Genomic DNA, 23,823 nt, shown 5'->3' with positions numbered 1-23,823 from the left:
CCCCCGCCACTCCGCAGCATGTGGGATCTTCCCGGACCGGGGCACGAACCCGTGTACCCTGCATCGGCAGACGGACTCTCAACCACTGAGCCACCAGGGAAGCCCTAAACTGAGATTTTTATGTGAAACCTCTTGAGTTTTTCAAAGTTTGGAAGCAATCCAAGTTTTCAAAGAACACGGGGCAGACCAAATGCAAGCTGTCCTGGGGCCAGGTCCAGTCCTTCCCCCAGAGCCTGCAGTCTCTCTCGGGTCTCACACCTGGATCCCTTCTCCTGCAGTGTCAGCATCTTACCACAAGGTGGAGCTCCAGAGACACTCAGACCAACGTTCCTCTGTGCTCAGCCACCCTTTTTGCTCCAAGATGCGCCCAGACACACACACCGGGCAGCTTTTTGAAACCTGTTCTTCCTTCCCTGTACTCACCTTCACACCTGCAGGCACAGGCTCCATCGCCCAGGATTTACAACGCTCCTGTTCTGAGACCCAGGCCACCGTTCTGGAATCACTGCCAAGCCCCCAGTCCTGTTTGTCAGCTGCGCCCCCACTCCCAGTTCAGGCCCCCATACCACCGGCTGTGCAAATGCAGAGAGAGCCAGCCAGGCTGGGCCAGAGTCAGAAGGGATCACCTTGATCCTTCCTAAACGTGAATATAATCTTCCAGGCTCCTTGTCAGGGGTGGAGAGGAACAGCCATGGTGATGGAGGCTGCCTGGAACCCCAGCCAGACAGTGGGCTCCTGAGAACACTTTGGCAAAGAAGATCCTAGCGCCTCCCCTGGCCATCTGTGCCCACTTCTTCTGCCTCCCTTTTTCAGTGGTTCTCAATCTTAGCTTCGTATTAGAATCACCTGGGTAGGTTTAAAAAATCCTGGTGCTCAGGCCACACTCCAGACCAATAACATCCAACTCTCTGGAGGTCAAACCTGGGCATCGGTACTTTTTAAAGCTTCCTGCGTGATTCTAACACAAGTCAAGGCTGAGAACCACTGCAGCGGAAGTGCAGTTACCAGGGGTGATTGGGAACACCTACTTCCATTTAAGTACAGCCCCTCAGGACTTTAGAGCTGGAAGGAGTCTCTGAGATTGTCTGGATCAGTTCCTCTTAAATCAATGGAATCGTTTGTTAAAACAAGTCTTTATTAATAGAAAACATTTATATGACATTTACTATGTGCCAGACTCTATTCTGAATGCTTAACATATATTAACTCATGTCATCCTCACAACAACACTTTGAGGGAGGCGCTATTATGAGGATGCCCATTTTACAGATGAGGAAACTGAGGCACACTGTAGTAACTAGCCCAAGGTCATAAAGCTACTTAATGATGGGAGCCACAGTTCAGACCTGGGTGGTTGGGCTCCAGGGACCGCCAGTAACCTTTAGGCTGTTCTGCCTGTGGTGAAAGCCCGAGACAGATAAAAGAGCCTGGACCTGCCTGTCCAGCCCCACCTCAGGCAGAACACTGTTAGGGTGACTCAGTTTGAATCTGACCCCCAGCACCCTCCCCATGTGGATGAAGAAACTGTGGCCCTGACAGGGAAGGTGACACGGCTGAAGGTCCCTGAGGAGCATCAGGCAGAGCGGGGCTAGAAGCCTGGATCTCGGGGCTCAGGGGGCCCTGAGGACAGTGAAGAAGAGGTGACTTACTTCTCATTGTCGTAGTACAGCTTCCCAATGGCCCAGGCCACGATGATGGGGAAAGGCACACCTGGGGGAGAGATCAGCTGTCACAGGGCCTGTCGGTGGAGTCTGGGGGATGCAGGCCTGGAAGATCCCAGTGCAGCCCAGGGCCTAGAGGCGGGCAGGGCCTCCCCAGGTACTCACTGGCCTACCAGGCCTCCTTTAAGATGTTCCCATCGTCCCTGCCCCCCAAGTAGCGTCGGAGGGCTGTGTGCACCCCCCACCACCCTAACCTGGCCCCCAGCCAGCCGGTCTGAGTGCGGGTGGGGAGAGGATGGCGGGTCAGGGCAGGGGGCTGGCCCGCTCACCCCAGCCGATGCAGATAAACATCCACTTGCGCAGCCGGTCGGTGGAGTACGTCAGCGCGATGGCCGTGTGCAGGTAGCAGCCCTCGCCAAACATCCAGAAGAAGTTGGTCACGTGGAGGTAGTTGTAGGCAGCTGTCACCAGCCTGCACCAGCCCTGCCGCCCACCCCCCAGAGCTGATGACTAACCAGGCAGCGCGGGTGGGAGGGGGCCGCCGGGGGCCTCCGCCCGGCAGGATGGGGCACCCGCCAGGATCCACTCCCGCGCTGTGGGCTCCGAGGCCTGGCTCCGGTCCCTCCTCTGCAAAGGCGGCCCCACCCAGACCCTTCCTCTGACCCTGGGCCTGCCCCTCCAGGACACACCACATTGCTCTGGTGGACTTCCGGGCTCATGGTGAGCTGGACCACGAACCACGTGGCGTTCCGTAGGATGAAGGCCGAGATGAGGTTCCAGTGGATGATGTTCCTCAGGCACCGGATGCTCCTGTGGGCAGCAGGGGAGGGTGGGTGACAGGCGGAAGAGGAGGAGAGAGGAGACGAGGGCTAGGTCACCAGCGTCGCTCCAGCCGGGATGTAGGAATGCGGAAACCGAGGCTCCGAGCAGGGCGGGCTGGCTAAGTCACACTGGGAGGTGGCAGCAGCGGCTCTCCTGATGTCCCACAGGGCCCCCTCCTAACTGTGGCCCACCCAGACCTAAGCTCCGGGGCAGAGCCTGCCACATGTCCGATGCTGCAGGGACCAGGGGCTGCTTGGCTGCTAGGGATGCCCCTTCTCCCATGAGCACCCTTCCCTCCCTGTAGCTCCAAGTTTGAGGCTCAGAAAACATAAAAGGCCTCCAGCAATAGGCCTCCCTCCCAGCTTTCAGCCCTGATGCTCAGCCCCTGCTGGCAGCCCCCATTCCTGGCACAGACCTGGCTGGCACTGCCACCTGCATCCTTGGCAGTTGTGCTGGGCCCAGGCAGCTTCAAACCCAAAGTGGGCTCCACCTTCCTGGTCTCCCAAATGGGTGCAGCCCGGCCTGGGTGTGGGTGACACAGGTGAGCCTGGGCTTTGGCCATCCCCCTCCCCTCTGCGGTCACTGGGCAGGGTTGCAGAAGTGACCCTGCCAGAGGTTCCAAGAGACCTGGGACATCTATATCTGTCACCTGCTCCCACTGAGGTGAGGGAGCTCGACTCCCCCAGCCCACCACTGCCTCCTGTATCTTACTTCTCCCCCCTGCTCAAGGCCTGGGGGGTGTGGCGGGGGACAGTGTCAGGGTCTCCTCACCTGAGCCGCAGAAAGAGGACAAAGGCCACCAGGAGGGCTACCAGGGAGATGCAGTGGCCCAGGTAGTTGATGATGACGGCAACGTGGTAGTGTACTTTGCTTTTCTTCTGAGGCAGGAGAGAGGGGCAGAGGTGAGGCTCCTTCACAGCTGCGCCCCTGTGCCCACTGGATGTGCCAGGACAGCCCACCCCCACGGGTGCCTGGGACAACGTGGACCATGATAACAATAGTTGTCCCTTCCGGAGCCCCTGCTCTGCGTGAGGTGTTGCCCTAGAGCAGTGCCGTCCAATCTGAGTCTATGTCTGTCTGTTTGTCCCCCAATCCCATGCTCTGTGCACTGCTCCGTGCTGTGGGAAAAATGTCGGTTAGCTTGAACCTCCATATCACATAGGGTTCCCCACCCCGTGTGCACAAACACGCATGCACGGCTCACGGATGTTCTCTCATGTTCACGTTTCCGTTCAGTCCCAACACCAGGTGGCCCTTGTGGGTGCAGACCCACCGTCTAGGACTTCTCTCCTCCTCCCGTTCCTGAGTTGAGCCACCATCTTCTCCATCACCCCTAAATCCCTCCCGCTGCAGTTGAGGCCCACTCCTCTCAGCGAGGGGGGAAAGGGCAGTTGCTGTGGGTTAGCATCCACAGAATCATTAGAAACCATAAAAAACCACTCTAGGCTCTATAACTTACTTCCCGGGTCCCACCCCTGGCCCAGGGGGTCTGCTTGAAGTCAGTGGGCTCCTCCCCCTGGACTAAAACAAAGTTCCCAATGTTATTACTTAATTCATTTCATACACTGGTGGAAGCTGGGAAACGCGGCAGGCCCCTTTCCAATCAAAGTTTGCTCCATGAGTGTGGAAGCCCTCCCGTTTACATGGTATTTTCTTTCCTTTTTTTTTCTTTTTGGCCATGCTGCGCGGCTTGCAGGATCTTAGTTCCTCGACCAGGGATTGAACCCGGGCCCTTGGTAGTGATGAAAGCTCAGAGTCCTAACTACTGGACCGCCAGGGAATTCCTTACAGAGTATTTTCGTATCTGTTATCTTCTCAAACCCTCAAGGCAACACTGGGGGAAGAGCCAGTAGGGGGTCTGTACCTTATTTTGCAGAAAAACAGGCCCCAAAGTACACGGACTCGTTCAAGGTCACTCAGCTTCAAACCACCTCTCGCCTTCATGTGCAGATTGACAAGATGCTGAGGCAGAAGACGGGTCCCCACCCCATGATGGTGGACTGGGGTCTCCAGGGCCCAGCTCTCTGCAGACTCCTGACCCCGTGAGAGCAAAGGCCCCCTTCACCCTTTTGTAGGTCCCAAGAGGGCAGGGGCTAAAGAGCCAGAGTGTGGCACATGGTGGAGCGCGGGGAACTGTGTGTCGAGCGCAGGAAGGAAAAATGGTTGTTGGAAAGGCACTGGCTTTTGCGAGGGGAGGGTCCCTGGTAACCCCTCCCTCCTTCACCCTTTCCAGGTTCTGGGGTGGGGCATGGGCATGATGATGCCCGGAAACTGGCAAGTATTGAGAAAAAGACAAGCTCGCAGGAGACGTGTGCACCCTTTCAGAGCCACCAGAGCCCCTGGCTCTCCGTGGACCCTCCTGTCGGAATTGCAGAATCCACGGGCAGCAGAACTGGTCCCAAGGGATCGAGTCCAGCCCTACCCATCTTCCAGATGAGGACAGTGAGGCCTAAACTCACCCACCCAGGGACAACGGGTGCACCTCTGAAGCAGGACACCTAACAGTCATCTGAGAAGGGGTGAAGCCCTCGCTCCCCTGCTCTCCCCAGCCCCCGCTCTCCCCCTTCTGAAGGGGCATCCTCACCAAAGAAGCTCTGAGGCCCAGGCAGCTCTGTTCTAGGGGCTGGTTTTCCTGGAAGCTTTCAGGAACATGACAGGAAATCACATTAGCAGCTCAGGCTCTGAAGTGCTGAGACCCAGTGAGGTGTAAATGGCAGTGGGGAGAGAGGGCGGGAGGGGCAGAGGGTATTCGCTGCCATCATATAAACGCGGGGGGCGGCGGGGTAGCATCTCTGAGTGCCTGGCGGTAGATGCCAAGTCCAGAGACTCCAGCAGATATGCACACATCCAGCCTGTCTGGAACTGATATTTAATTTCCTCTTATTAAATTTTCCACAAATCCATGCTGCGAAGCCCCTGGGTAATGGCAGAGTCTGTGGAGCCCAGAACGGTGTGATGCCCCAGCTTCATGCACAGGCCCAGGTGGGCAAGATGAGCAGAGTGTGCAGGGAGGCCCTTCACTGCTCCCCACAGCAGGCCGAGCCGGGGTCCTTTGGTTTGGGGTGGCATGAGTCATTTATTAAGCACTGACTGTATGCCGGGCACTGCGCCGGGGGCTTTACAGACATCACTGCTTTTCTTTCTCACAACTGCCCCTGAGACTGTCCTTCTGTCCCCCTTTCTCCAGTTGAAGGGGCTGCATAATCGGCCCAGCATCGGCATCCAGGCCTGCGTGGCCTTAAAGACCCTCCTTCCTCTGTTCCTGCGGTGCATTTCTTGGGGGATAAGCAAGGACTGAAAACAGAAGCACTGTCTTCGTCCTGGGCCCGGAATTCTCAGGGAGCTTCTACGGGGAGGTGGGGGGCTCATGAGGGCTTTTCTCCACTGAGGCTGAGCGGGGAGAATTGGGCCGAACCATGCAGGGACCGCGTTTGCCTGACTCCTCGAGCTGCAGGGACCAGGCTGGCTCCCAGCCCTGCTTCTCACCTGCCACATCAGCCTGATGCAAACTGAGAAACAGCAACGCAGCTGGGGGGTTATGGTGCAGCAAGAGCCTGAGAAGACTGCTGGAGAGATGGCAGTGTCACCCCGAGAGATGACCGGCGTCACCAGGAGAGATGGCCAGTCACCCCCAAGAGGTGGTCAGTGATACCCTGAGGGGTGTTCAACGATACCTGGAGAGAATAGCCAGCAACATCCTAAGAGACACCCAGTGACACTCCAAGAGATCCTGATGACACCCTGAGAGAGTCAGCGACCTCCTGAGAGAAAGCCACCGTTAACTGCAGAAGCAGATGGGATGCCTGAAGGTCACATGGACGCAGCCAGTCCCTGAGGACCTGACCAGCACTCTGTCCTTGTCCAGTCTGGAGACCAGAGACTGGCAGGTAAGTACCCTGAAGAGGGTGGCACAGTGTGGCACTGGGCAGAAGCCACTCCTCTGCACCCTCACGACCAGAATCCAATAAGTAATTCTGACCAGACTCTGCAAGGCACACCTGGTCCCAAGTTGTGGCAGTGTCAGACCTGTCCTGATGCCTTTTCAGGATGGCATGATGGCTCCCCGCCTGGTCCCCACTGCCCCAGCCTCTCTCCCACCCCCATCCACCCCGTTTTGAGGCTCTCCCTGTCCACCTGGGTTTCCTGAGCTACTCCCTCACCCCACCCTGGGCACTCCAGCCCCTTGCTTCCGCAAAGTGTGGTCCCCAGACCAGCAGCGTCAGCATCACCTAGGAGCTTGCAGGAATCTTAAGAAATGCAGAACCTCAAGCCCCGCCCCAGATCCACTGAGTCAGAATCTTCATTTTAGCAAGAAGTCCAGATGATTCCTAAGCATTCCAGAAGCCCTGGTCGAACCAATGCCCTCTGCGAGCAGTGAACGCCGGCCCACGAGCCCACACCCCCAGAGCCCCTTTTACGTCCCATCAAAGTGTGTGCCCTCCCAGGATGTGCCGGAGGCCAGGGCTCCCCCAGCTCAGCAGAGTGTAGGGGAGGGAAGCAGAGTGTGTGCAAGTGTCAAGGGAGCGGTAGGGGGACGGGAGAGCTGTCTGGGGCAGTTTGGGGTGTCTCTGCAGTGGAGGGAGACAAGTGTGTGTGGGGGGAGGGTGCAGGCTGGTGCCGGGGGTGGGGTCACTGCAGGGGCTGGGCCATGCATGAAGCAAGCTCCCCGGCTGGGGGCCTGTCCCCTGCTGGTGATGGCTGTGGGCAGGTCTCCTCCCTGGCCTGGCCTCTGGGTGCCCTCACAAGTCTCATTTCACAGGCAGTGGTTCTGCGAATCCATTATCTGCAGCTCCGGGGGCGCTGATGCTTAATTAGGGCTGAGTCGGGGCCAGAGCTGAGAGATCGGCTGCTCGGTTAATTGGCGACATTCCTCTTCTTTCACAGTAGCTCCAGGAGGGGACGGGGAGTCTTGGGAATGGGGAGGGTTCCGGCAAGGCTGGGGGCTGGCAGAAGGGGATGGCATTTTCACTAATTAAATTAACTGATTACCCAGAGTGCTAGGCAAAGTGGCCAGCGGGGGCTGCCGGGGAAAGGGTGGGCGGGGCAGCCCGGGTAGGGGTGAGCCCTGCCAGCAGACGAACGGGGGTGCCCCTGACCTCATCGGGGGTGCCCGATGGTTGGTGACCCCCCCCAACCATCCCCCCTCCCTGGTGAACACAACAGCCTCCCCTGAGCTCAGGTGACGAGGCCGAGGGGTGGCGGATAGATGGAGCGCCCTCTACAGGCCAAGACGCAGGCGGACACCGCCCTCCCTCCCCCAGGAGGCAGACTGAACTGCTCTCCGGCCTTTTACAGACAAGGAAGCTGAGACTTAGTGAGGCTGAGCTACCTGCCCAGGGTCACACAGCACATGTGCTGGAACCAGAATCCAAACCCCTCCAAAGCCGGTGCTGTTCCTGTTACACTGCCTAAGAGGGGCCTGATGAGAAGCTGGTGCCCCCTAATCCGCCTTCTCCCCGCAACGCGCTGGTGGAGAGAGGGAGACCCCAGTCCAGGCAGCAGGGGTGGGAGCTGCAGAGTGGAGAAGGGCCTCTGCCCCTGATTCTTTGAAGGGGGTTGGGGGCAAGGGGGGCTGCTGAGTGTCCCCCATCAGCCAACTAGAAGGAAGGGGCTTAAATTAGAGCAGGAGAGTTTTGGGGGCCCGTGAATGTCCTCTGACATTCAGGAGGCTCCAATGCAGGGAGGGAGATTGAAGGCAGCTGTGAGGTCTCCAGCTTGGCGATGTCCAAGAAGGGAACAGACGCCCGCTTCTCTGGGGTGGGGGAGGGGTGTCTGTCCTAAGGCAGGAGGCTGGAGATCTGACCTCCACTTGGAGACACACGGTCAGCCTCAGGCCCTGCAGACCCAGCAGGACGATCAAAGCGCAGGGTGGGGTGCGACGGAGGGGCTGCAGGCTTCTTGCCTTAGCTGTGCTCCCCGACACCGTCCCTCTCTGGGCGTGAACTACGGTCCTAAGAGCCGCAGACAACACTGACCTGCCTTTCCCATCCTCCTGCTTCCTCCGCTGTGTGCTAGGTAAGGAGTTGCCCACCCGAGCCCCACCCGAGCCCATCTCTTCTGGTTTGACTACGTTTCCCAACATGGGAACCTTACTTTCCTCCCCCAGTCCAGGTGGATGCCTTCCTCCCCAGCCCTGGACTTCTGGGGTTGGCTCACCATGTGGATGCTTAGCAACCTGGGGGCTATCTTTGCTCAGGTCAGGTCACTGGGGAGCTGGGCCAACCCACCCGGCCTGGGGTGGACCATATGGCCTGGCCTGTGTGACATTAGATGCCAGGAAGCCTCTTGCCCTGCATCCCAAGTAACTCTTTGGTCTGCCAAAGCAGAACTACTAAAGAGCGTGTCATTCTTTTGGGGCTAAGCACTGCCCTACCTTTGCAGCTTCTACAAGGAGACAGCAGAGCCCCAGTATCTCAGTGATGTGAGGCCAGGCAGCCTGGGGGAGCAGCTAACCAAGGCATGCGTTGGGTGGGGTGGGGTGGGGGAGTGGGCGGAGTGCTAGGTGGGGGAAGCTGTTCTCCCACCATCAACCTCACTGCACACCAAGTACCTGGTTCTGGGCAAAGGGAGCCACCTCCAAAGCCCCGGGGTCCAGGCTCTGACTCACGCTGGCTGTGTTACCTTGTGTGAGTCACTCCCCCTTTCTGGGCCTCAGTCTCCCTCGCTGTAAGTTGACCGGGTTACCCTAGATCAGAGTCTCTCACTTTTTCCCCATCACCCCCCCGACACTCCCCCCTGCACTTGTTAAAAATACAAATTCCCAGGTTGTCCTTGGAGAGTTTGATTTATCGGATGTTGGGGGTGGCCCTGTATTTGAACAAGTGCTCGGGATGATTCTTATCACCAGGCAGATCAAGATGGGATGGAGGATCTCCAAGGTCCCTTCCAGTTTAGATCTTTGAGGCACTGGAATTCTTGGAACTGCCTAGACCAGCCCCTTTTTCCCACGCCCCAGCAGCCTGGGGCCCTTGGACAACTGGGTGCATCTCCCATCTGCCCTTTCCTTTCTGCTCATTCCTTCTTCCCTCTCCATGACCCCCACCTTCCTCAGCACCCACCAAAGGGGTGGGTGGAGATGTAGGGGATGAGACAAGGGGGACGGAGGTAGCAGCAACACACGACGACAGATATGCCCGCGCGTCTGCCAAACATCACCCTTAAAAGATTATTCATTGCGGCACTGTTTGTCATAAGCAAAGATGAGAATAAAGATTGGTTAACTAAGCTATGGAACATCTGTACAATGTGATATTATGGATTTGTAAAAAAAAAGAATGAAGATGCTCTTTATGTACTGATACGGAACAATCGCCAAGATGGATGATTATATGAAAAAAGCAAGGTGTCGAACGAAGTGTATAATATGCAACGTTTGGGTGAAAAGCAAAGAATATATATACATAATTGCTTGCCTATGCAGACTGTCTCTGGAAGAACTCTTAAGAAACTGTCAAAATGGTTACCTCTGATAGGGGGAGCCCAGCGGCTGGGACAGGGCTGGGCGGGAGATTATTTTGTTTTCCCATTTGTACCTGTTGAATTTTGTATTGCGTCTAAGCAACGTCTTTCTTAAAAACATTTAAATATTTGAAAGGCTCTTCAAGGGCTTTTTCCAACTCCATGGCTCCTCCCACCCACATCCCGGATTCGAACGCAGGACCCTGGCTGGACCTGGATGTGTCACTCCAGTGGGTGGGGTGGAAACGGATGAGAATGGGTCCCAGTGAGCTAGGAAGGAGGGAGGGAGGGAGGGAGGGAGACTCAACTCGCCGCTGTCAGAGCCTGCCCGCTGCCCTCTGGCCTCACCCTCCCTTGAGGATGCCCACTCACGGGCTGGCCTAGTTCTGGCTCCCCAGTTGGCTTCTCTCTGCAGGGCAGAGACACCAGCCTCTGGCTCTCCCATCCGACTGGCTGGTAGCAGGCGCAGAGCCGCGCTGGGGGCCCAGGCCCAGCCCTCAACAGGGTAGCTTGCTCGGAGCCTCACCTCCTCGCTAAGGATCTCCTGGCATTCTGAGTAGTTCACGCGGGCGGCCCAGGTGCCATTGGCCAGGCACTCGCGGTAGCCGTTGTCTGGAAAAAGAAGAGAGTCGAAGTGACCCGTGGCTCCTCTCCCAAAGAGTAACTGAGCATCTGTCCGTCCATTCGACTGTCCATCTAACCGTCCATCTGGGCCAGCTCAGGAGCCGGCTTGCTGGGGGGCTCTGGGGTGAAGCTGGGGGGAGGGGCTTTCTTACTACCTCCACCTTCCTGCCTCTTTCTGCCCACTGGCCCCCAACAGAGGTACAGTGGTGACCCCAATGTGTGCCCACGGGACTGGCCCACGGGCAGAGGCCTGACCAGCTCACTGGGCCGTTTCCTGCTTCCTTGCAAGCCCTTATGTGGAGCAGATTACACGGTGGGCACCCTTCTGAGAAATCTCCCATTTGGGGGTCTCACATGGTAGCAGAAAAGAATGGTGAGTTCTGATGAGTCAGTTCTCACGAGGCCGGGCAAGATGTGGAAGGGAGTGTGGTGACAGCTTACATGGCACAATGCAATGACAGGTTTCACATGGTGGGACTCTCCGTGGCGGTCTCACATGGCAGTGTCTCACGGGGGTGGGGATCACAGGGCAGCTGTTAGGGAAGGTCCCCAGGGTGGCATTTCCCTACGGCAGGCCTTATGTTGGAGGGTTACGTAGTGGGAGCATCCATGGTGGAGGTCTCTCAGGACAGAAAATGACAGGTGGCAGGAGATGGGAGATGTGCTGGGGGATGTCATGGGAGTGGGTCTCGTGTAGCAACTATTTCATTATTAGGATCCGCTCCAACTGGCTCCCAGCCTGGCACATGGCACTTGGGGAAAAAAGGCAGGAATGTGGCCCGGGAAGGGGTGGGGGCGGTCCAAGCAGTCAGCAGCCTGGAAGCCAGAACGTGTCACCTTCTAAGGAGATTGGGAGTTGCCTGTGGTCTGAACTGAGGCCTGGCTTCAGGGCTCTGGGACACCCTCCTTCCTGCCCGCCCCCCGGGGACAGCAGGGCCCTGAAACCCAGTAGGGTGGGGTCCAAGGGAGATTCAAATCTGGAGTCTTTTCCTCTTTGCTGGCGGAGGTCACCCTGCTCCACCCTGTACCCCTCTCAGGCATCGGTAGCTCTAAATATGTTTCCCTGAGTAAATTCTGGTCCTGACACCAGGAAGCACTGGCTGGAAGAGCCTTGAGCCATTTCCACCGGAGCCCCTCGCCTGCTGCAGCCTTTCCATGGCTCACACTGACCTTCACCTCACATCCCCCACCCCAGCAGGGCCGAAGGAGGTTGCGGAAGCTGCTTGAGTCCCAGTCCCTGCAGTGGCAGAGCTCCACGACAGAGGCAGAACGGAGGCCCCCACTGCGTGAGTGCCATCGGCCAGCTGGCCTCTCAGGACCCTCTCCTAACGTGTAAGCGGAAGGGCTGGACCAGCTGATCCCCAAGAGGCCGTCCAGCCTGGGACCTGCCTCTCTGCTGGCAGCACCACACAGGAGGGAGAGGCTGGGGTGGGAGGTGGGTTTGCGGCTGCCTCCCCAGGAGAGGGAGCCCTGGCCTGGCCTCCTAACGCTGCCCCTCGGCCCTTCTGCTGAGAGGCTGTTCTCGCGCAGCACACCAGTGGGGAAATGAGGCTAAATGGATTTTTAAAGCTCTGCTCAGCTTCCCTGCCAGTGGACCTGAGTCTCGGCAGAGTTGAGCCCTTGGGCAGAGTTGAAGGTGCTGCCGATTCCCTCCTAACTGCTAAATGAGGGATAAGCTACCAGAGGGCTGAGGGCTCAGTGCCTGGGGTTTCGGGGACGCCTGGGGGGAGGCACGGAAGCAGGGGAAACCAGTGTGTCTGCCATGGACGGAAGGTGCCTGGGACCAGAGGCTGCTCCAAAGTGTCTTCAAAGAAAGGGACTTGGGGTCAGAGATCTGGTGCGAAGGGGCACGAGGGCAGGGGCGGGAGCTGCTGCCTTAAGAGAGGCACTACACTGTAGTGTTACGAGCTCTCCACCCAGACAGCCTGGGTTCGAATCCTGACACCAGCTGCCACTAGCTTTGTGTGTGAACCTAGATGAGTCCCACGACTTCTCAGCTTCCTTATCTGCAAGATAGGAATGATCTTAACAAGGGTTCCTACCTCAGTGGTTGAGGGGCATTTTTAGCTGACATGTACAGGGTGCTTGGAGCTCTACCTGGCATGTGGTGTGAGCTGTTATTCTTACCATTATCGTCTTGGAGCTATATTTCTATAACCTTACCTAAGATTCAGAACATGTCACTTGTCGCTATCATAGGGGGTACTGGCAGGGATTCCGGGAGACATCCCCTGGGCTCAAGCTCCCCTTTGAATCCCATAGGTGGGGCAGGAGCCTGGAGTCCTTCCCAGGCCGGGCCATCTAGAGGGAGCAGGCTTACAGGAGGCGATCCTGCAAGAAAACAGGCCCAACAAGCGGCGAGTCGTTGCCAGGGAGGAGGCGACTTCCTTGTCTTTAATTGCTGAGCTGAGCAGTCCTCCTGGAGAGTCATGGGAAAATGGATATTTTGGGAAATGCTTCCCATTCCTTTGAAGATCAGATGCAGTGGGAGGGAGGCCATTAAGGGGAAGGCCTAGAGGCCCTGGCAGCACCTCCTCGGTACATGAGTTAAAGAGCGCCTAGCGATTAGGTACAATTCTGGGTTCCCAGTCGCTACTGATTACGCGGGTGTTCCTCATCATTCTGGCACTGGGGGCACCTGGAAAGGGCAGTCTTCCAGCCCTGCCCCCACGTCAAGCGACCATCACCTCTTGCATCTCCTCTCCTGGGATCACAGGGGGGAGCGCAAGGGAGCCGAGAGAGCACCTCACCCAAACCTCCCACCACCCATCCTGCAGGTGGAGAAACTGAGGCCCGGGGAGAGCCAGTGCAGAGGGTTCCTTAACCAGCGTACAGGTGGAGCTGGGACTAGAACCCAAGACTCCTGGCTTCCACTTATGGCAGGGCTGCCCAATTGAGTTATATGTGCCCAGGCACTAAAGGTTTATTCGGGGCACGTCAAGTCACCTTCGGGGGGTAGTTCATGGGGAGTGGCCAGGACCGGCTGCAAAGGTAGGCAGGACTGTAGCTAGCGGGTGGACTTGACCATGGGGGCAACGGGGACCCACAGAAGGGCTGACTCCAAGCAAGGGTGTGACAGGGTTGGAGATTGGGGTACCCTGGACCATGCCAGTGGCATTGGGGATGGAGGGCAGGGAGGGTCAGACATGAGACTCACTTTGGAGGTGGAATTGACAGGACCTGGTGCTCTGGTGAGGGGACTTGGGGGTTTCCTCCTGGAAGCAGCCCTCCCGTGCCCCAGCAAGCACCAGCCCAAACGCTGCCTTTCTCCAGGAAGCTCCAGGGCAGGGCACCCAGCCGGGTGAGGGGAGCAGCAGGAGGGCTCTGGCTCCCCAGTTCCGGCGCTGCCTCCAAGCCTGTGACCTTGGGCATTTTTAGCCTCTTTGCCTGCATTTCCAACTACAATGGGCCCAAGTTAGAGGCTGGCAGGATACACAAACTCTCCTTTAGGTTCTTCTGCCCTTCCTCCTACTTGCATTCTCCCCACACCCCCTCCAGTCTTTCTTCTCTTCCTGGGGTCCAGGGTGCGGTTGCAGACACACAAAGCTGCATGGTCCTGCTGTTCCAGCCTCCCGCCCAGTCCCAACACCTCCCCAGGGCCCTCCCACCCCTCCTTGGCTGTGGCCCCCAACCCGAACCCCATTAATCCAGCTGGTAAAAAAAAGAGAGGGGCAGGAGAAGGAACCTGGGAGTTCTGAGCTGGACAGAGTCTTAAGAAGCCATGTCATCGAGGCTTCTCCATCTTCAGATGAGGGGCCAGAGGGCCATAAGAGAGGAAAATTGTGTTAAAGGTCACAACTGGTGTCTGTGGCCACCCTCTGTCACCTCTTGGGGGGGCTCTGAGCTCAGGCCCACCAGACCCCAAGGGCCCACCCAAGGAACCCCCCACCCTCCCCTCAGACAGCTCAGGGCCCCTGGCCTGCAGCTGTTGCTCTCTTCATAAGCAGGGGCTGTGAGCCATTGACAGGGGAGAGCAAATTAATTCTGACGGTGACAGGTGGCATAGCAAGAAGCTGCAAAGCCTGGAGGTGGAGGCTCAGGGCCCTAGGGGAGCAGGGTGTTTACATGGGGATCAAGTATCTGAACAAACCCTGCCCGGGTCAGTCGTCTCCCACCCCCACCCCACCTGTGGGCCTACACTCAAGGACAAGCCCCCTGCCTATGGATCTAAAACCCTGAGTCCCCCCATCTCGTGGCTGGAGGGCCCTGGATAGGCCTGGTATCCTCTCTGAGCAAAGTTAGGGCTTTCTGATGATTTCTGCCCTACCTCATGGCTCATGCCAACGTTACCCCAGTTTGTCAACTGCAGAAGAAAGTGTCAGACAGACCCGGATGCAAATTCCAGCTTCACCTCTTACCAGCTGCTGACCTTGGGCAACTTCCCTAACCTCTCTTGAGCCTCTGGAGGCCTCAGTTATATAACATAGTCACATGTAGCATCTTCCAGGGTATCGTGAGCATCAGTAGTAATGAGTAGAATACCCAGCAGAGCACAGAGCTGGCCATTGGTCAATGGCAGTTGTACCCATGAATGGCATTATTATTATTGTCATTGTCATTATTATTTTCCCCACCTCCAACAAGTCCCAAGCTCTCCCCATCCTGTCCCACCTCCCAGGAGATGGTCTGCCCTCCACGGGCTCCCTTACTTGTGGTGTTGTAGCGGACACCGTAGAAATAGGCAGGGCAGGGTCGAACCACCAGCTGCCCTGCAGGGCTCTGGGGCCAGCAGGTGCCAATGAGGTCCACGGATGCATTGCACTGCAGTCCTGGGGGCAGAGATGGCTGGTGAGGCAGAGCAACATCCCCCCTGCAGGGTCCCCCCCCCCCCCCCACTGGGCCACATTCACAAGCCATCTGGAGACAGGACAGGAGCAATGACCCCAGTGCAGAGATGAGCTTCTTTTCTGCAGAGGAGACACCAGGGAAAGGAATCTGAATTTGATGCTATGGCACTAGGGAGACAATGTGGGTTCCAGAGCAGAGGAGAAACAGAGATGGCTGGAGGTGGTGTTAAAAGTTGAGATCCTGGCTGGCATTTAGAGGAAGGCTGGACGTGCTCCAGGTCTCCTGATATGTAGCCTGAGGACACTTCTCTTGGCCCTTTACTTGGACCGCAGCTCTTAGAATTCACAGCCTGGGACTTTCCTGGTGGCGCAGTGGTTAAGAATTCGCCTGCCAATGCAGGCGACATGAGTTCAATCCCTGGTGTTCAATCCGGGAAGATCCCACATGCTGTGAAGCAACTAAGCCCATGCGCCACAACGACTGAGCCTGCGCTCTAGAGCCCACGAGCCACAACTACTGAGCCTGCATGCCACCACTACTGAAGCCCGCGTGCTCTAGGGCCTGAGTGCCGCAACTGCTGAAGCCTGCACGCCTAGAGCCCGTGCTCCGCAGCAAGAGAAGCCACCGCAATGAGAAGCCCATGCACTGAAACAGAGAGTAGCCCACGCACTGAAACAAAGAGTAGCCCCCGCTCGCTGCAACTAGAGAAAGCCTGCGTGCAGCAACGAAGACCCAACGCAGCCAAAATAATAATAAATAAATAAATAAATAAGAAAAAGAAAAACCCCACATTTAATATTAAAAAAAAAAAAAAAAAAAAAGAATTTACAGCCTGGAATGGCTCGGAAGAGACCCAGCCAACCCCTCACCCAGTTCCCTCACATGTCTCTAGAACCAAACCACATCTGCTCTGGACCTGCAGAGAGGAACCAGCTAAAGGAAGTTGGCCCACCTTCCAGCTCTCCTGATAACCACTTTTACCGAACATTCGTGCTCTGGTGTGTGCCGGGATCTAAGAGAGGACTGACTGAGAAGAGGACCATGGAGAAAAAAGGGAGGGAGACACCACGTGGGGGAGTGGAAAGGAATCAGTAATCTGGAACCCTGGCTTCAGACTGGGCTCTGCTACTAATTTGCTGTGTGACTGTAGGCAAGTCTCTTGCCTTCTCTGAGCCTTAGTGTTTTATCGATAATGAAGTAGTTGGATCTGATCAGAAATTCTTAATCTCAGTCCACTGGAAGCCTTAAGGGCTCATAGACTTTGAAGTTAAATGAAAAATTTGTTCTATACATGCAGTTGGGAAAGGCACCATGGCTTTCATTAGATTCTCAAAGGGGTCTGTGACTCAGAAAAGGATGTAAACAACTGGACTAGAGAGAGGATGTCAAAATCCCCTTCCAAATGTTTGCCCTTAATTAAGAGCTTTTTGGAGCGGAGCATGCGTGTGCATGTGTGTGTGTGTGTGTGTGTGTGTGTGTGTGTTGGAGCAGAGCTGAAGCCACAGTAACACTTCTGGGAAGGTGGGGGGCTTTTGGTCTCCAATGGGTGGGGGCTGGGCTGAGGACAGTCCTGGCATCCCTCCTGATGCTGCCCCTTCTTTCTCTGCCTTTCCATGCCCCTCTCCTCGCAAGGCTGGCACACCAGTCCTGTGGAGACCCAGTGTGTCCATCACGATGGGAGAGGTTAATAACCTGAGACTGGCCATAGAGTGTACAGACAAGCCAGGGAGAGCCACGAGCCAATGAAGGGGTGGCATCTTCAGTTCAGGGCATCAGCAGCTGCCAAGCCCTGGCTGGGGCCCACCTGCCATCTCCCCCCACTCCCAGCTTAGCCGGTGCCCAGTCTCTCAGGAAACAGCATTGGGTTAGATTGGCATCCCTTACTTGCTGGGTGCAGGGCAGTGCTGAGCAACGCTTGTACCAAATTCTGGTTTTTCTTTCTAATCAAAGCTATTCATAGGATGTGTGTGCAAATCTGGGCTCAAGGGGCAAAGGCTTCGAGGCTAAGTGGTTTAATTGAAAGAGAAAGAAATCTGGATTGGGGCTTAATGGACAAGAGGAGACGGCCAGCTAGGCAGCAGGGGTGGGCCAAGCCCTGGTGCTGTGCCACAGTGGAGCCTCCACGAATGACATCACAGAGAGGTCATGGGGGTAGGGGAGTGAGGAAATCAGGTTGAGATTTTAATCTGCCATGGGTCACGCCAGTCGTGCTGCGCCTGGAGGAGGGGGGAAGCGGAGGCATGTGGCCGTCAGGAGGGAGGGATGGTATGACGGGCCGTGCTCTGCTTCTCCAAAGGCCTTCTTCATGTATTTTGTTTGCTCTTCATTCACCCTGCAATGCCATTATTCCCCTTTTTTTTTTTTTTTTAATTTACAGATTCATTATTCCCTATTTACAGATGAGGAAACTGAGGCCCAGGGAAGTAAGTGACTTGCCCAGGGTCGTGAGTCAATGAGTGAAAGAACTAGGACTCATAACCAGGTGTTTGGGACTCTGAATCGAGTGTTCTTTCTATTACAGCGCATCGCTGGCCAGTAAAGGGTGAAGAACAGTCAGAGGCAGCAGGGAAAGGGGGCAGTATTTATTGAGGGCTGACTGTGTGCCAGGCACCTGCCGGGTGCTTTACATATACCATCTGACTTCATAACCTTCCTCAGTAGGTTGTTCATTCACTCACTCATTCACATTATCTCCTGAGCTAGGCACGGGGAGCATTAAATGGAATGTCACAAGTGGTACCTGGAACTTGCCTAAGGCCCACTCTCAGTGTAGCATCTGCCCTCCCTCACTGCCCTCTCTCCCCTGCCCTGGAAAGTTCCCCAGAGTCCCTTCTGAAAAGAACTGAGGGCAGGGCAGGACTGGGCACCAACCACAGCCAAGACCAGGCCAGAGCCAAGGCAGGGACCGGCTGCTGAGCCAATGGCCCTCCTGGTCTCAAGGACCAGGTACCAGCCAATGCCCAGAGGCCTGACCCCACCCACGGCTGGTCGGGGATATGCAGGTGGGAATGGGCAGTGTAGAGCTTTCTGCCTCTAGTCCGTGCTACAGATTAGGATTCCATACCACCTACTATGGGTCTCACACCATCTGCCAATGTGGGTGCTAATTCTCCCTGTTTTACAGACAGGAAAACTGGGGCCGAGCAAATTGCTTATCCTTAGTCGCATAGGCACTAAGAGGCAGAAGTGGGTTTCGACGCCTGCCCAGGGCTCTTCCCACTGCACCACAGCGGTCCCCAGTCTGGGCAACTGGCCTTCTCAGCATTTGGGTGCACTGGTCTCTGTGCCCTGGGTTCCTCCGGTAGTGCCTCCCTCACTCCCTTCCTCCCGTCCCTCGATGCCCACAGAAGGCTGCGTGGAGGTGGTGCGGGGGAACACTGCATCGGACATGACCTTTACATGAAGAGCCCAGAAAATCCTGGAGGGAATGAAAGTCTTGGTGCGAGACGGGAAGAAAGGGAGAGAGAGGCTTCAAGAATGGAGAAGAGAAACAAAATGCAAGCGGCCAGGGGACAACGCTGCCCCTTCCTCCGAAAGAAAAGGCCCGCTCGCGCTGGCCTGGGCTCCAGAGACTGGGTGGGCGGGGTCCGAGGGAGGGAAGAGCCAAGCAGGGGTGCGGCCAGAGGCACAGGGAAGATCAGGAGCTGCGACCGGGCTACGACGCGCAAATACAGGCTAGAAAGTTCTAAGCGGAATTGGCCTCTTGGTTTTAGGGAGTAGACGGACAAGAGAGGGGTAGGGAGGGAAAAGAGGAGGAAAGGAAGGGTGTACAGGGTTTGGGGGGCCGGGGGAAACAGCCTTTGTTGAACACTACTCTGTACCAGGCAATGTGAAGGGCACTTGATGAAATTCATGCCACCCATTCAATTCACTCCATCACTCTTTGAGAAGAAAAGCAGGGAGGGGACAAGGGGAGGAGAGAGGGCGAGAGAGAGGAAACAAGACAAAAGACACTGAGAATGAAACAGGGAGAAGCAGACAGAAAGCCAGGAGAACAAGGTACAGAGAAAAATCATTTCAGAGGTGCTGTGGGTGGGGAGGGACTGGATTTCCTAGCTGGGAAGGGGAGAAGGAAGGAAAGGAAGTCCTGGTGTCACTCAGCACGGGGGCTATAAGGACCTAGAGGTCAGGGCTGTTGGACTGTGATCCTCCAGGTCCCACTGATACAAATGTGCAGTCTCTCCTGCCCTCCTGGGGGATATGTTCTCTCTTGGGTAGCATAGTTCTGGGCTGAGGAGCAGTTAGGACCAGAGTAAACCAGCCTTGCAAATAGCCAGGTAGGCTCACCAGCCAGCAGCATGAAGCCTGAGTTACTATTAGGACCCAGCTCCTCCCCATGCAGACCCGTCACCAGGATCCCCTCCTGGTCAGTGAATTAATAGGTGGGGAGAAATAAAGACTTTGCTCTTTATTCAACAAGTTTTACTGACCACCTAAAAAATGTTTTAGGAGCTGAGGATACAGTAATGAATAAAATAAATGCCCTGCTCTCAGAAATAGAGACACAGATGTAGAGATCAAACGTACGGACACCAAGGGGGGAAGCGGGGGGGTGGTGGTGGGATGAACTGGGAGATTGGGATTGACATATATATACTAATATGTCTAAAATAGATAACTAATAGGAACCTGCTGTATAAAAAAAAAATGCCCTGCTGTCAGTCTACGGGGTTGGGGGTTGGGGTTGTGTGTGCAGACAGACAGACGTACCTGTTAACCAGTGAGAGATGCTATGGAGAAAAAACAAGCAGGGTAAGGAGATAAAAACTGACAGGAGTGCTATTTTAATTTGGTCCTAATATTCAGGCAGAGACCCAATGGAAGTGAGAGAGGTAACTGTGTGCCTACCTGGGGGAAGAGGGTTCTAGAGGGAACAGCAGCTACAAAGGCCCTCAGGCAGGTGTGTGCTCAGTGTGTCTGAGGTATTAACATTCCTGTCACTTGGTGGCTCACCCCCTCACTCATGGGGCAGCTAGATCCCTACCGAGTTTCATCTGGGGCTGGGGTGGGTGGAGCTCAAAGTAACCCATAAAACTGGTCCTGTATCTTCCTCCTTCCCCACACATGCACAAAGCAGGTGCATGGGGGCCGACACTCCAGGTGTTCATGGGAGCACTGTGGTCAGCCCGCCCCAGATCCCTGCGAATGGAGGGAAGAGGAGAGAGGAACAGTATGAAGGGCTCCCACCTGCCTCTGAAAAACACCTGCTGAGTCAGAGTCCTGGGGGGAACTGCTTTAATGAACAGAAAAGAACCCTTTGAGGGTGGCCACCACCCTTTGAAGGTGGTTTCTTCCCCCAAATAGATTATATAGTTCCCTTCCCATCAGGCTCAGGGTCCAAATGTACTCAGCAGATCTTTCCATAGCAGATAACTTCCAAGAAAGGTTGGAACCTGGTTCCTGTCCCCAGTTATGTCGGGTCTCCCATCAGGGGCTTCTGAATGAACTAGGGTGGGTGGGCACGTGGCAGCAGATCTGCAGCTGGGAAGCCCAACCCCCTATTTGGTTTAAGCCCAGGAGGGAGACCCAGCCAAGGCTGCGCCAAGTGGCCCAAGGGCAGTCTCTGAAACACACATGCTTGCTCATTCCAGGAAGGTGCTGCTGGGATGAATGGGCAGGGGCTCTGCCTGTGTCACCTGGCATAGAGAGGCCAGGCAGACAGTCCTGCTCTTTGCTCAGCCACTTTGTCATTGGACTGTCTTCTCCTTGGCTGGGAAGAATAGAAAGATGCCTTTGTAGGGTGTGTGATTCATCAGGACATGTGTGTGTGATTCACCAGGACAAGTGGGTGGGAGCCCCTGGTCCTGTGGGTCTATGGGCTCTTCAGTTCTGCACCTAGTACGGTGTCAGGCACATAGTAGGTTCTGAGGAATACTGGGAGCTGTGTGTAAACCCAGTATAGGTATGGGAAACTGCAGGGGCGTCTCTGCACCCCTGGAGGACTGACCATAGTGGGCCCTGGGTACTGCGACTTTCCAGGTGACCACATACATGGTGGAGGGAAAGTCCAGAATCAGGCCATTTGATTCAAATCTTGGGGCTACTGCTTAGTAACCATGTGTACTTGAGCAAATTACGTAACGTCTCTGAGCTGTACGTTTCTCTTCTGTAAGATGATGATAAAAATAATTCCTGGGCTTCCCTGGTGGTGCAGTGGTTGAGAGTCTGCCTGCCGATGCAGGGGACACGGGTTCGTGCCCCGGTCCGGGAAGATCCCACATGCCGCGAAGCAGCTTGGCCCGTGGGCCATGGCCACTGAGTCTGCGCGTCCGGAGCCTGTGCTCCGCAACGGGAGAGGCCACAACAGTGAGAGGCCCGCGTACCGCCAAAAAAAAAAAAAAAAATTCCTAACAGTATTGTTTGATGACTGAATGAGATTAAAGCACTTAGAATGGTGTCTAACATACAATAGGCACTAAGTAAACATTAGTTGTTATTATTAGTTATTACATTAATTATTATCATTCATGACCTTAAGACAGGAGATGACCCTGGGTCCTTGTCAGTGCTATGATTCCATTTATCTCTGATGTCATGGGTCAATAATTCTATTACTTTCTGCCACTGTCATATTCATGCCATGATTTTATGAGTTGTCAAGTCTGTGATCTGCCACATGATGGAGCCTCAGCCCTGGGGACCCACCTTCTCCCTGCTCCTGGCATGTGAGAGGCCCCCCAAAGGCCCCAGCTCAGTGCCAGCCACCCCGGCCAGACGCCCATCCATCTGTCTCAGTCCCTCCACCCCACCCTCACCATCTGTCTCTACCAGTGCCCATCAGTCTGGGTAGGTCTTAGCGTTGGAAGACAAATAGCCCATTTTCAGAGGCTGCTGTGGAGGGTGATGGATTGTGTGCCCTGAAGCCAGGCAGGCTGGGCTGGGCTGGGGGTAGGGGCACAGAGTACAAATCATCGGGAAATGAACGACATTCATCACGGCCTGCTGCCTCCAAGGACAGGTGACACCTTCGTGGGCTCAGGGATGTCACTGCGCAGGAGCACAATAAGCAAGTCAGTGGAGACTGACCTGGCCGCCATGCAAGGGGCTGGGATCGGGGGCAGCTTCTTCTCAGGCCAGGCCTCTGAGCAGGTCTCTTCCCTCCCAGTCTTTCTCCAGACTCTTGCTCAAGAACTTTCCGTTCCTCATGGCCCAGCTTAGCCAACTTTGCAGCCAGATGCTCTGGGCTCCCAGGACCTCCCCAGGCTTACTGCTCTCCCCTCCCGACCCCTCCCCTGTTCTTCCACCAAACCCACCTGCTAGTCCTCAGTCAACTCTAGCTTCAGCTCAGAGCGTTGGCTCTTCTCTGCCAGTCCCTGCTCAGAGTCTCTCAGAGACTCACCTTGAAACCTCTTCCTTCAGGAAGGCTTCCTGGATTCACACCACCCCAATCTAACCTCCCTGCCACCTCCATTGTAATGAGCAATTCATGGCAAGTGCCTGCCCCTCATTCCAGCTACACAGTAAGCACTTTAAAAGCCTACTCTTACCAACAATAATAAATAATACTCAGTAGTGGTATGGCACTCTACAGTTTGTGAAATATTGCCATTAAACGTAGTGCATTGAATCATAACAGATCCTTGAGGCAGGTGTCAGCCCTCCCACCCTACTCTGTAACTGCAAAGTGAGGCTCAAGGGAGTCAAAGGTATGCTCATCCCTGTGGCTATCAGTGGGCGGCCCTAGGGCACACAGGACAAGACTGAGCGCCACTATGAGCGTGGGAACCCAGTCGGTGCTCCAGGTCTGGTGCTCATTCTCTCGCCCCCCAACCCCCACCCTACTGAGGGAACAGCAGGCCAGGGGGCAGCTGCCTGGAGCTGTGGAAGCCTCCTCTCCCCGCAGGCCCAGGTTCAGAAACTCCCTGCTTCCCTGCTAGCACATGGTGGCCATTTCTCCAGCAGCGCGGGCCTTGAGCCTCATAACACGTGTGTTTATGCACTTGACTCCCGTACCAGACTGTGAGCTCCTCTTTGCTCTCCCAGGGAACATGGGGCCTGGCACACAGTAGGTGCTCAGTTAATGAGTTGGATTGAATCAAGGAGAGAGACCTGCAGAGGAAAATGAATCACCAAAGAACAAGCCTCCCAAAGACCCTCAGGTGCACCTTTCCACCTTCACTGAGCAGCAGCATCCCCAGGACCCTGGTTAAAGGGACCAGGATGAGGGTTCAAGGACCACACCCCAAATTAGAAAAGGCATGGCCTTAGGAGCCCAAAAACCGAATTCTCCCATGCCTCAGTTTCCTCATCTGTACAAATATCTCATCTTAAACTCTTGTGAGGATGAAATAAGATTATTATACAAAAGCACTTTGTAGGGCTTCCCTGGTGGCGCAGTGATTGAGAGTCCGCCTGCCGATGCAGGGGACGTGGGTTCGTGCCCTGGTCCGGGAAGATCCCACATGCCGCGGAGCGGCTGGGCCCGTGAGCCATGGCCGCTAAGCCTGCGCGTCCGGAGCCTGTGCTCCGC

The 23,823-nt window shown here is 55.8% G+C and overlaps 2 protein-coding genes across 2 annotated transcripts in view; both read right to left on the bottom strand.

Annotated features, from left to right (window-relative positions):
* Window positions 1-15,230, bottom strand: part of LOC103090142 (corticotropin-releasing factor receptor 1) — a 17,846-nt gene extending 2,616 nt beyond the window's left edge. The window contains exons 1-5 of the mRNA XM_007456724.1: window positions 15,215-15,230; window positions 3,255-3,361; window positions 2,351-2,471; window positions 1,991-2,144; window positions 1,650-1,710 (exon numbers count right to left, since the gene is read on the bottom strand). Of these exons, the coding sequence (XP_007456786.1) occupies window positions 1,650-1,710; window positions 1,991-2,144; window positions 2,351-2,380 (245 nt within the window). The 5' untranslated portion in view covers window positions 2,381-2,471; window positions 3,255-3,361; window positions 15,215-15,230. The remainder of the gene's footprint in view (window positions 1-1,649; window positions 1,711-1,990; window positions 2,145-2,350; window positions 2,472-3,254; window positions 3,362-15,214) is intronic.
* Window positions 3,251-18,743, bottom strand: LOC103085888 (corticotropin-releasing factor receptor 1-like). The gene is made up of 4 exons (XM_007456800.1): window positions 18,671-18,743; window positions 15,215-15,334; window positions 10,468-10,553; window positions 3,251-3,361 (listed from the first exon to the last, which is right to left on the bottom strand). Exons 1-4 carry the CDS (start codon window positions 18,741-18,743, stop codon window positions 3,251-3,253), a joined length of 390 nt encoding a protein of 129 aa, XP_007456862.1.
* Window positions 18,744-23,823: the final 5,080 nt, after the last annotated feature.

This window comes from Lipotes vexillifer, unplaced genomic scaffold (genome assembly GCF_000442215.2).
Source record: "Lipotes vexillifer unplaced genomic scaffold, Lipotes_vexillifer_v1.1 scaffold299, whole genome shotgun sequence".
NCBI classification, from domain to species: Eukaryota; Metazoa; Chordata; class Mammalia; order Artiodactyla; family Lipotidae; genus Lipotes; species Lipotes vexillifer.
The sequence above is the reverse complement of the archived record's forward strand: the minus strand, read 5'-3'. Positions and strand labels throughout refer to the sequence as shown.